Raw genomic sequence first — 13,091 nt, 5'->3', positions numbered from 1 at the left:
TCAATGCCCAGAATTCCCCAGCCAGCATGTCCCCCCATCTTAAAGTTCTGTGGCTGAGAAACCCTGCCGTAGAACCTTTTCTGAATTCTTTCAGCCAGGGCTCTTTCCTTATAGAGCATGTTTGTGATCACAGTTGAATCACAATCTATTTTTAGCAACATTCTAGATCTTGTTTTCTAGGCACTGAGAAGAAGCAAATAGTGCTTCTTCTCTAACTCTGTGCCAAAATTGCTTGGCATTAATATTTGTATGATGAAGAAAACATGGTGTTTGTACGTAGCTACCAGAAACTGAGCTCAACCTGAGTGAGCTCAAGTCTTTCTTTATCCATCTAGCCCATTTAAGAAGGCAACCAGATATCCCAGAAATGTTTCTGAGCAAGGCAAGGCAGCCTTGGTAATCTTACTGTTTATGTCAGAAATTTATTGCACTTGATACTGGAAACATAGAAGTGGGAAAAAATGCTTACTACGTACAGTAAGTGTTTGTTTTAATGCCTTTGCATACAGCAGAGGGGGGCTTGTTGCCTTCAATGTATTGCTGAACTACAGATGCCAGCAGCATCAACACTCCCACGGCCAATGAAGAGAAATTTGGGGAGCGGTAACAAGTATTGATTCTGCATATGTAGTATTTACTATCTCAGTGACTCTTATCCTCTAAATTAGGCCAGAGCCATAAGTATTTTCAAACATCATCTGTGTTGATCTCTGATCAGAAATTGTGACTGGGAATGCCTGTGTATCTCTGTCCAGTGAAGAAAAATAAATGTTAGAAAAGCAACAAAGCAGTTTTGGGTTACTCATAAATAATAGCTTACGTTTGTGCAAAAATGGAATAAAGGGATCTAAGAGACAAGGAGGCACTTAAGAGATCTATAAGCTTCTTTTGGGGCGGGGGGGAATAGCAACAGAGGAAGAAATACCACTGCATAAATACATGTCCTTGGAGGATGAATTAACACTCATTTCAGCAATCTCCAATATAATAATTCTATATATAATTTGTGCATGTGTGTGTGTATAATTTTCCATTGATGTGCATGAATATGGCAATATAGGACTATGTACACTTCAAAAATTATTTTGAAAAAGTGCTTTGGAAAAGATGAGCGAGCACATCTTTCTCAGGCTTCCATGTGAGCCTGAAAAAAAGCTCCTACAGGTCAAATAATTAAATCTGTATTTTTAATCAGACGCTTAATGCAGCAGCATCTTTTTTCAGGCTCAAACAGAAGCTTAAAAAAAGATATGTGCCCTGACTAAGCAAGGACCACGCCGAGACGAGGAAGAAGTCTCTAGTGTTTATTACTGCTATTGTAGACAGAAAATCCTACCAAACTGAAGAAGTGTGGGAAAACCCAGAGAGATAAACCCCAAAACTCAAGGCAGGTCTGTTCTGGGTTTCTTTGAGTGACAGCTCAAAGTCTCTAAACTACACATGCATTTTCCCCCCTGGATAGGGGCCGCCTCCTGCTCACCATCAGTACTCATGACAATATGCCTGCTTTAATGAATAGCAGAGAGATACTGTGTTCATTTAAGGTCCAAAGCACTACTTCTGAATTATTTCAAAGCATGCATAGCCTTCTGTGGTACTGCTTTCATTCATTCATTCATTTCTCAAATTTAGCCCATTAGATCTAAAAGTTTATAGGCTGAACCAGATCCATTTGTTTTTCTGATTTTCACTGCAAAATTTATATCAAAACACCATTATTTAAAAGACCTGCATACGGCTAAGTTGGCCATGAATATAAAAGCAGCTGTTGCTTTTTAATAGTGATTTTTCAGAGATCGTAAGGAGGAAAAATGCCAATATGTTTAAAATCATGAAAGAGAAAGTGCTTTGAAAGGTTTATTTAGCCTGGATGATTATAGCAAATGGTCTGATCTCATGTGATAGAACTTAGTTCAGTAGCTCAGCTTGCTTCTCGTGAATCTCGCATAGCAAACAAAGAGGCCTCAACCAACTGATATTGCTGCATAGCCAGGCAAAGACATGAAACAGGAGAGAATATGATGGTTACAGTTCACAGTTCTCCCTCAGCAGGATCCATCATAGAGCATGCCCAGTACAGTTGGGTAATAATCTGACTATGGACTATAAGTACAGTGGTGCTAAAAGGTTTCTGAACACTTGAATTTTCAATATTTCTGCATAAATATAACCTAAAATGTGATCTGTTCTCCATACAAGTCCTAAAACTAGATAAAGAGAACCCAGTTAAACAAATAAATTCTTTATTGAGGAAAATGATCAAAAGCTATGTATTTGTGTGTGGCGAAAGTATGTGAACCTCTAGGATTATCAGCTCATTTGAAGGGGAAATGAGGGTCAGTTGTTTCAATCAATGGGATGATAATTATTTAAAGAACCGAATTCTGGGTATTCACTATCGAAGTCTGATCTTCACAACACAGGTATGTGTAAGTATACCATGGCTCAAACAAAGGAGTTTTCTGAGGATCTGCAAAGAAACATTTGTTGATGGTCACCATGCTGGAAAAGGTTACTAAATTATTTCCAAAAAGTTTGGACTCCACCAGTCCACTGTCAGACAGACTGTGTACAAATGGAGGCAATTCAATACCATTGTTACCCTCCCCAGGAATGGTCGACCAACCAACATCATACCAAGAGCAAGGTGTGTAATACTCCAGGAGCTCTCAAAGAATCCCCGGGTAACCTCTAAGGCACTAAAGGTCTCTCTTGCATTGGCAAATGTCAGGGTTCATGAGGCCACCATCAGGAGAACACTGAACAACAACGGTCTGCATGGCAGGGTTGCAAGGAGAAAGCCACTACTCTCCAATAAGAGCAAAGAGGGCTTGCCATTATTGATGGAACTATGAATTCTGAATTGTAGCAGCAAATTCTACCGGAGAATGTCAGGGTATCTGTCTGAAGTGAAGCTCAAGAAAAAGTGGGTCATGCAGCAAGACGACTCAAAACACACAAATCATACAACCAAAGAATGATTAAAGCAGACGACAGTTTTACAATAGCCAAGTCAAAGTCCTGACCTTAATCCTACAGAAATGGTTTAAGAAGTGGAAGGACCTGAAGCGGGCAATTCATGCAAGGAAGTCCACCAACATCCCTGTCAGAGGTTTGGTCCCAGAAGCCATAAAACCCCTTCTGGTCCTTCTCCTCTGTCAAGGGCTGTAAAGGAGGGAGGGGGAGGTTTGATTGCTGTGTGAGAAACAGACATCTCAAAGTGACCCAGCAGGCTGACACCAGAATGTTGTTGCTAACTCCTTATCAGCAAACGGTCAGTAAAGGATATTGCTGGGAATCATGTTGTAAAACCAATAGCAGTTGTAAATATTCAATTTCAAATGAAGGCATGAAACTGGGACTAGTAAAAGGAGGGAATTGGGAAATCTCATTCGCTTGAGTCTTTAGATGTAGATGGAGGTGGAACTGTATCTTTCAATAAAAGAAATACTTTACTGAGACCTGACTGGTTCCAGAGAAATTTCTTACTATTGGGATATCTGAACCCACAATCCTCACAGTCCCTGAGTTGAAGCTTTTCTATAAGGAGGAACGGGCTAAAATCCCTCCAAGCTGATGTGCAAAACTGATCAACAATTATTGGAAATGTTTAGTTGCAGTTATTACTGCCCAAATTACTGAAAGCAAAGGTTCACATACTTTTGCCACATACAAGTATGTACCCTCTGCGCATTTATGCAGAAATATTGAAAATTCAGAAGGGTTCAAAAACTTTTAAGCACCATGGTATCTGAAAGAGCTTTCTGGCAAGTCATGCACTGGGCATTCAAGCAAGAGAATTTTCTTCTTACTGTTTTTGTTGCAAATACCAATTTCCTTCTTACCTCCAAATATTTGCCAGGTGCAAAGCAAGCCAGTCCAACTGAAAGCTGGAGTCTTACAGCCGAGGAATTTGAAAGATGGGATAGACTATATAAAATTAAAGCTGGTGAAGGAATAAAACAGCCAATAATGCCACGGAGTCACTTTGTAACATTAGAGTGCAAAGATATGAGAACAGTAAGTTGAAACATTTACGTACTTTGTTTGGAGTAATGTCGCCTGGCTCAAGATCATGAAAAAAGTACTTAAGCCAGGAAAAAATGCCTTGAGCTGTTGTCAAGGGTAACAGATATGTTTTAATATAAATATTAAACCGCTGAGCTGCTGAGCTTGCCGATCGGAAGGTCGGCGGTTCAAATCCGTGTGACGGGGTGAGCTCCCATTGCTAGTCCCAGCTTCTGCCAACCTAGCAGTTCGAAAACATGCAAATGTGAGTCGATTAATAGGTACCGCTTCAGTGGGCAGGTAACGGCATTCCATGTCATGCCGGCCACATGACCACGGAAGTGTCTACGGACAAATGCCGGCTCTTCGGCTTTGAAACGGAGATGAGCACCGCCCCCTAGAGTCGGACACGACTGGACTTAATGTCAAGGGGAACCTTTACCTTTACCTTTACACATACATACCTTCAAGACTTTCTTCTTTAAAAATATACAAATACAACTTCAGATGATTAGAGGAAATGCCAGGCACTTAATGCAGCATCTAATCATTGTAAATAAAGGATCTTGTGGCAATCAGTTACAACAGACATGATCCTTAAAAGATAATAACCTCCTTTCATCTGGATGCCCTCCTTATTCTATGGACTTCAACTCTTAGAATTCACAGCCAATATGGTCATTGCTAAAAAATCCTTGAAGCCCCAAGAATCTGCACTTGTTGGAGAAAGTTGTTGTAGATATTGATCTTAAAAAGGAATTAAATTATTTTACACAAGGAAGTAAAAAAGGAGGAACTATATGGCTGCTATAACTAAACAAACGAATATTGTGATTTATATGTATAAACTTAGAAATACTGTGGAGTACAAGAAATGAATGCTTCAGCATTCTCAGTCTGTTAAATAGTAAATTGGTGCTAAAATAAAATGCTTTTTTATTGTATGAAAAACACAATAAAAGTTAAGATTTTCTTTATAAGCTAAGATCTTTATTTTGGATTATTCTTTTGATAAATCTGGGCTGTGAGAAGTATTGGGAGCATTTTGTTCTCTTTGTGTTTTGAAATCTTAGGAGTTGGAAACTAAAGAAGTTCATGAACTGTCGCTCACAGAATGGAGAGTCTGGCAGAACCGGCCTTTCCCTACCTATCTGGTGGATCACTCTGATCGTTGCTTCCACTTCATTAGTGTTATGGACATGATAGAGCAAATGAGACATGAACAGGTGAGTGAACTGCCCTCATATCCTGTTTCTAAGCTCCCACATGCAGCTGATTGGCCTCTTTGTGAAACAGGATTCTGGAATAGATTTGATGTGCCCAAAGCATGTCTCTGTATGTGTTTTATTCAAGCACAATAAACCAAGGAAGATTATGCCCTCTCTTTAAGAAGATGTTGACACACCTATTAAAAACTTACTATTTTGCCTGATCTCAAGGTAATGAAGCTTATTGATAGGTAGTTTTTTCACTAGCAATTAGTTTGACTTTTTCAGATAATGACTCATAAAGTTACTCATTTTTCCCAGTGACTTTTAACTAGTTTGGTAGTTACATTGTAGATAACAGTGGGGCGGGGGGAAGGATTCATAAAAAAGGTGACGGTACTTCCATTCTTTTTGAATTTCAGTGTTACCAAAAGTGTAATGGAATTAGGACTTCAAGACAGTGACAGTAAACAAACATAACCAGAAAGAAGAATAAATTTGCAAGCAAATCTTTAAAAATGTGAACTTCAGGAAATTATATATGTTCTCTTTAGGAAGGTATCTTGAAGAAAAGAGACCTCTAATAATTTTTTGTCCATGTTGTTAAATCTTTCTTTTGTCCATGGTTATTCTCCCCTCATTGCAGAGCTGTATAAAAGCAGAAATCCAGAACACCAAATGCTTCTGATTCTCATTTTCCATAGTACTTATTCTTTTGCAAATAATCTCTAGTATCCCAAAAATCCACAGTTCTCAAACATACAACATGTTTTATCTTTTGCATCAATTGGCATGGTCATTTTGGATAAATAACTATCTTAACAACCCAGAATAATGTATTTTTATTCAGATTAAATAGGATGGACTGGTATATCTTGTCATACAAGTTCACCTCTCAGTTGTTTTTATTAATCAAGCACTGATTGGCTATACCCTAATACCAGCGCTTTGGAATCCTATAATCCTATATCCATTTTTATTATTTTTCATTTTGCCAATGTTCTGGTTTTTTAGAACATTCAAGGTTGTCTCAGTTTTTTAGAGTCTTTGTAAATCACATGGCCTTAGCATGCAGCTTCTAGAACTCTACATAAAATTGGAGATGCATTTCCATTTCCCCTCAGCTAAGAAGTTTCCGCCCACAGGGTAATATTAGTGGAAAAAAAAAAAGGATGGACTTCCTACCTGGTCATTTCCTGATGCTTAGGAAGAACAGCATAATGAAGGTATGGGTTAGAACATAGTTTACTTTCTCTCTGGAAATGTTTAAGCTGACTTCTAGTTGTTAAATCAGGCACAATCTTGTAAAAAGAAAAATAGAGCTGTGCAGTGTTTCAGGTTTAATCTCCAAAAAGTGCTCCAGAATGTGCAGGAGTGTGGATATAGTGCCTGTTCCCATATAGTAGTTACTCCTATTGCAACAGCAATCATAAAAATGACCAAAAAAAGAATGGCCCCAAATGGGAGAATCTTTTGGTTTGTGACTATTTTTTTTCTTTTAGTCAGTGTTCCTGTTTCAGGACAGATCCAACGATATTGAGTCTGAATCTCCAGTTTATAAACAAATATAACGGCAGAGGTGCTGTCAATGACATGTGGGGAAACCCTAATGTTTTGGGGGTAAATGGGTTTCACAATTAACAGCAGATATGATAAGCACTGGGTCTTGTCCAGGATTTATTGCCGGAAGCATAGTGAAAATTACCAATTAGCCAGTAGCACCATCTTAGCTTTAAACAAAATCCTCCTGGAATTAAAGGCTATGTATCTCAAACATTAACCTTGGAGGTAGCATGCCTCCAAATAGCAGTTGCAAGGCAACAGTGGCAGGAAAGGGTATATCTCCTCCTTGTCAGCATCATAAAGGCAAATGGCTGGCTACTGAGGGAAACAAAACGCTGGACTAAGATGGACCTTGGTCTGGGCAAGTCTTAATTTTTTATGGAATATTCAGTAGGGGTATCCCACATGTGCAAAATTAAGCACTAATAAGTGCTAATAAGGGGCTTGATCCTGGCTAGATTGAGATATTTGCTTCTTCAGTATATTGTAATGTATGACAGCAGCAGTCCCTCTAGGATTACATGAAGTTTGCTAACAAATTCATTAAAACGTGGCTTCATTTCACCCAGTGCCAGCATTGGAAGTTTATGAAGATGGGTTTATTAAGTCATTAGCAGTTCTTTATCAAACTAGAGTGAGGATATGGAGTACCTTAGGATTTTGTCCTGTGACTGGTACTTCTCAACAATTTTAATGATGACTTGGGGAAGAACACTCATAAAATTTACAGATGATACAAAACTCGAAGAAATGCCTATTGCTTTAGTAGACAGAGTTAGGTTACAGAAGTACTAGAATGGAATTTAGTAATTAAAGGCAAAGTTATTAATGCAAAAAATAAATAAATCTAGAAATATGGAATGGGATATCTGGCTTGAGAATGTATGAGAATCCACGTATGTAGGAATTGTAGCTGAACCCAATATAAGTAGTTTCCAAAAAAGACGAATACAGTTTTTGACTGCATCAGTGGAAGTGTTGAGTTTCCAAATCAGAGAACTAATAGTTCACTCTGTTCTGCATTAGTCAGACCTGACCTCATGTACTGTGTCCAGGGCACCATGCTTTAAGAAGAAGTCAGACAAATTGGAACAGATAAAAAGGTCAGTAAGAATGATCAGGGGATTAGAACTAAGTCTTAGAGGCTGAGGGAACTGAGTAGAGGTAGCCTTGTGAAGAGTTTGAGAGGGGATATGATAACTCTTCAAGTACATGAAGGAGTGTCACTCTGAGAATGACATCTCTGTTTTCTATTATCCCCAAGTGAAGGTCATAGAATTATATATAGTTGTACAGGGCAGCTCCCAGCTGAATGTTAGGAAAAACATTTTTGACAGTGGAACTAATTACTCTGAGGGACAGTGGGCTGCCCTTCATTGGATGTGTTGAAGTAGAAGCTGAACAGCCATCTGACAGAATTCCTTAATTTGGATTCCTGTAATGAGCAGAGGGTTGGATGGCCAGTACACCCCCTCCCAACTCTCTTTTTCTCTGATTCTGTAAGCCTTAGGCATGCATTTCATTGGGCATTTTGAATAGCATCCCTGAAGATGAATTATGAATTATCCTCCTATTTTTCTAATGTGTCTTGCTGTATGATGTACCTTTGATCTCCAGTTTGCTGTTCTCATGCTCCCATATTTCTTTGATTTAAACCTTGATAAGGCAAGATGTCAGGACCTCATCTGATTATATCTCCAGCAGCTCAGATGAATACATACTATGTAGATAATTTTATATAACTTTTGATTTTGCACATGTACATACACTGCCTTACACTGTGGGTCATTCATTGTGTGATTCATACACTGTGATTCATTCATTGTGATTCACTCATAGAGAATATATATAGTTGACTCAGTAATGGAAATTAAACTATCAGGAGCAGAACAGCTTTCCATTTTCTAGCAGACACACATTCCATTGATGACTAATTAAAATCATCATCATTTAAATGCTCAGCATTAGAACAGGCAGCAAAAGCTCTTAAATTGCAAGCTGATCGGGGATTGTGATTTTTTACATAATCTGTTTTTAATCCATTTTTTAAAAATAAGCATGACGCTTTCTAAAATACTTCTGGCAATCAAGTTTTGCAGTCCAAAAATGTAGGTATGATTTTGCCATGGAACATTAAATTGTTACTTGGACATGTAAGAAAATAAAACTGTACTTGTTAATCTAATTCAGCAGGTGGCAGCACCTGGCTGGCTTTGTCTGGGCTCAAAAACTAAGCAGATTTGAGCCTGGTTGGTAGCTGGATGGGAGACTACCATGGAATTTCAGAACTGGAGGCTAGATTAAGGAGAGAGAGAAGCAAACTATTTCCATACTGTTGCAAAGAAAACTGCATGGATATGTCTGCTTAGTAATCTGGAGTCTATTTGAACTTGATGGAGTCTTTTCACTCTTTACTATACTCTTTATAAAGCATTTAGTGAGACATTCATGATGATGATGATGATGATGTATATGCCATCTGACTCCCAGTGACTCTGGAATCATGCTAACTGATGTGAAATTTAAGTACTCTACCTTCCCCAGAGGATTGCTTTTTTATATCTTTATCAGATTTGTTTGTTTCTGTAAAAAAGGTTATGTGCATTTAGCAGTCCAAAATTATAGAAAAGTTCTTCTTGTGGAGTCCTTGGTGTTCTGAGCCCTGTTTTTTTCTTGCAGACGTTTCATTGCCAGACTAGGCAACATCTTCAGTGCGAAGAGGGAGTGGGCCTTGCTCTCAGTTTATATACCGTGGCTTGCCCTGCTTGTGCTGGTGGGGGTGTGGTTCTCTCCTTGGGAGTTCTTTGATTGGGCTGTTGTTTGCTGCTTGGTTGATTGATTGAGTTAATAGTTCCTTAATGCTACCCTCTTTTTGGAGAAAAATGAGCCAAAGTAAGAAAGTCATGCCTTTCCTTTGTATCTATCAGCCTTTTGCTATCTTCAGTGAGTGTTTGATAACCTAGTTTTTTAAATATATTTGTTTATTTATTTATCTAATTTATCCCCGCCCATCTCCTCCCGTCGGAGGCCTCTGGGCGGTTTACAACAAGTGATTAAAACCATCAGAATAATACAAAAAATAAAATCCAGTAAAAATACTATAAATAGAAATAAAGAATAAAAAATCCAAGCTATGAAACATCTAAAACAGCCCAAGTGTGGGAGGAGTGGTCTATAACAACCATCCCCATGTAACTCTATTCCCCTCTCCACCCCAAGCGAGGCTGCAGAACCATATATATATTTTTGTTCACTGACACCGGCTTCTGTTGTCCTCCATTTTCTCTCATTTGAATTCTTTGTGATTCAGATTTTTTTAGAACTTAATTTCTCATTAGTTTCACTTGCCATGGAATCTGACTTATTATTGTTCTGAATTTATTAAAATGTGTTTTCTTGAAGTATGTAATATGCATATCACTATACTCATCTTTAATTTTTATTTAAAATCAATAATGTTAGCATTACATGGAAAATAATAATATATTATTATAAATATTATTGCTACTTCTACTTTTTTTCAGTTAAGTCCTCCCTATTGGTTAACATTAAATCAAGAGTATCCACTTGAATCTTCTTGCATCTTCTGAAATAGAAAGTTGTGAGTGACAGAAGTGTGGAATTTTCCTGAAGGACCATGCTGGGCAAAATTTATCTTCCAACAATTGATATACTTACAGTCCCCCATTGCTACTGTTTCTTGCCTCTTTGAAATCTCTGCAATTAACTTTTGGAAAGTCTTATCCTTGGCTGGATAGCCAATAGTAGTCATCAATAACAACATTGTTTTTATTCCTTCTTTCAATTATATTAACCCACTTACTTTGATCCACCCAAATTTCAATTTATTTTAAAGCCACCAAGTGGATTCCCTTAGATTGCTATGCAGTTGTGAATATTTCTGTCATCTTGAGTATATTTTGTGCAAAAAAGAATATAAATTGAATAATAACTATTATTTTTATTAATGTAACGTATGATGCAACTCCTCCCTTTCTATTCAGTCTTGTCACATTCAAAAAGAAGAAGCAAATCAATGTGCTCAAGTTGACAGCATTGGCCTTGAATTTCAAATAAATTACCTGAAAAGGTAGAAGGCTCATTGAGTGAACTTGGGCATATGCTTCCTCTTTTCTATCAATTTCCATTCTGTAAAATGACAGCAGCATAGTGAATACAAATGATGCAAAGGTAAAGATTGTAACTGTGTAAACTTCAAAAATAAAGTTTTTTTTTTCTTTATTGTCTTAACTAGGGAGAGTGCACCTATGAGTTGGAAATTCAACCTTATGTTCCTCGGGAAGATGTTCATGCATCAAATGTTCAGATAAACAAAAGGTGCTGTGATACTGTGGCTCTTGAAAAAGGATCATTATCTGGGAAGAAAGCAGCAGCTATAGCCAAAGGGAAACATTCCTTACAGGAGTTTGATGCAGAATGTATGTCACTCTTTAAAGCGGCCAGTTTTAAATCTGTGAGAAGACCTCAAGTGATTGGTGTAGAAACTGCAGCTCATGCTAAAAAGGATGACAGCTTTTCAGATTGCTTTTCAACAAGCATATCACCATTTCTTGAAGCTACAGGACATAAAAGTTTGGCAGATGAGAATCAAGAAAATATGGATGCAGCCACCAACACAAGTATTCAAGGAAGCACTCATGTTAATCCTGAAAAGGCTGTAACAAAAATAATTCAGCCGGCCCCTGAAAGTTGCATACAGAATGGACAGTGTGTGGATTCTGGCTATGGTTGCTTTGCAGATGATTCACATCTTTCATCTTTATTTTATCTACCAGTGCCAGATACTGATTTGTTTGGGTTTTCTGAAGCAAATGCTGATGAAGACCTTTCTTGGGGAAAAGACATCCAGATAAATGTAGCAAGACTTCTGTCGCAGTCCCCGCCATCTCTGAATGAATGCTTTGCTTCTTTGGAAAAGAGGGTGAATGAAGGCCCGCAATTTGATTCATTGCAGCAATATGTTTCCAGTAGGTCTAAAGACAATATTTTTCCAGAAAAAAATGTATGTTTCAAGAGTGTATCCATTTCACCTCCGAACAGCTGTGAACTCTTAAATACCCATAAACAGTGTTCAGTGGATACCTATCATTTGGAAACAAATAACATTCCAGATACTTTCATTAGCAGTGTAAATGATCTTAGCTGGGATGACATTTTTGAGGATGAAACTGAAGAACAGAATGGAATTCAAGGGGGAAAACTGTCAATAGTAAATGATAATCCAATGATGAATTCTTTGGAAAGGGATGGTGGTAAAAGCTGTAAAAAAATGTGCAAACGATCTGGAAGAAATGTAAGCCCTGATGAAGATTGTTCTATGCGTTTATTGAGAAATCACTGTGCAGAGAGTAGCCATCCTCCAGTTGAAAAAATGGGGATGCCTTCAGAATTACCTGGCTTGTGTAGCCAAGCCAACGCACAGAGTAACAAAGCAAGAATCTTTGAATGGCATTTTTCTGACAAACTTGTCTCTGTTTGCAAAGCAAATCCCGTACCTTCTTTGATACCACATAGAGATAAAGCAGTGGAGGTCTCTGGTGATCTCGATCATGGAAGCAAAGCAAACCCCCATGATCATGGAGAGCTGTATAATGCTTCTCAGGATTTGTTCTCTCTTAACTTTGACCTTGGATTTTCTTTTCAAGAGTCAGAAGATGAGACCTTAGAGCAAATGAACTCCATGAAAAATAGGGGGAGCCCTGTAGCTAGTCACTCCAATAGGGTTGAAACCTCTCTCTCAGATAGTAGCTTGGTAAAGAAATATCCTATTAATGAAGATTTTAATGTGACTAAATCTTCTACACCATTAAACTTGCAAAACCAGAATTCTGGTCGAGCAGTGATTGAACATGCTATTTCCTTGGCATCTCCTTTGACACCAGCAAGACAGAGATTTTACCAGTCACCAAACTTCGTAGAAACTGTGTGTTCCACACCAAGAGGTGGACAGGTGATACATATTAGAACTGTGGGTTCTTGCTCTAGAAATAATCCAGAAATCTCACAGAGGAGAGTTTCAAGGAAAGCAAACAGCAGTATAGTTAAAGTCTTGGCAAAATCAGCTTTTGGAGTAGAGGATGTTCCATCCCATGAACCTGGTAAGACCAAAAATGAAAACCTAAATTATTCTAGCAGGCTTTCTGCTGAAGTTAAGATTTTAAATGCAAGAATGAATGTGTAAGAAAAATGATGCAGCTATATCTAGATGACATAATGCATCTTCTGATTCTTGAATGCTCAAATATAAATATGTTAGAACTCATAGATTCTCTCACACATATTAGTAGTAAT

General features: G+C 38.0%; 1 protein-coding gene across 1 annotated transcript in view; it reads left to right on the top strand.

Moving 5' to 3' along the window:
• FANCM (FA complementation group M) overlaps positions 1 to 13,091 on the top strand; it is a 50,899-nt gene that overhangs the window by 19,161 nt on the left and 18,647 nt on the right. The window contains exons 12-14 of the mRNA XM_063289093.1: positions 3,863 to 4,020; positions 5,082 to 5,234; positions 11,035 to 12,898. Coding sequence (XP_063145163.1) covers positions 3,863 to 4,020; positions 5,082 to 5,234; positions 11,035 to 12,898 — 2,175 coding nt within the window. The remainder of the gene's footprint in view (positions 1 to 3,862; positions 4,021 to 5,081; positions 5,235 to 11,034; positions 12,899 to 13,091) is intronic.

Source organism: Candoia aspera, chromosome 1 (assembly GCF_035149785.1).
Source record: "Candoia aspera isolate rCanAsp1 chromosome 1, rCanAsp1.hap2, whole genome shotgun sequence".
NCBI lineage: Eukaryota > Metazoa > Chordata > Lepidosauria > Squamata > Boidae > Candoia > Candoia aspera.
The sequence above is the reverse complement of the archived record's forward strand: the minus strand, read 5'-3'. Positions and strand labels throughout refer to the sequence as shown.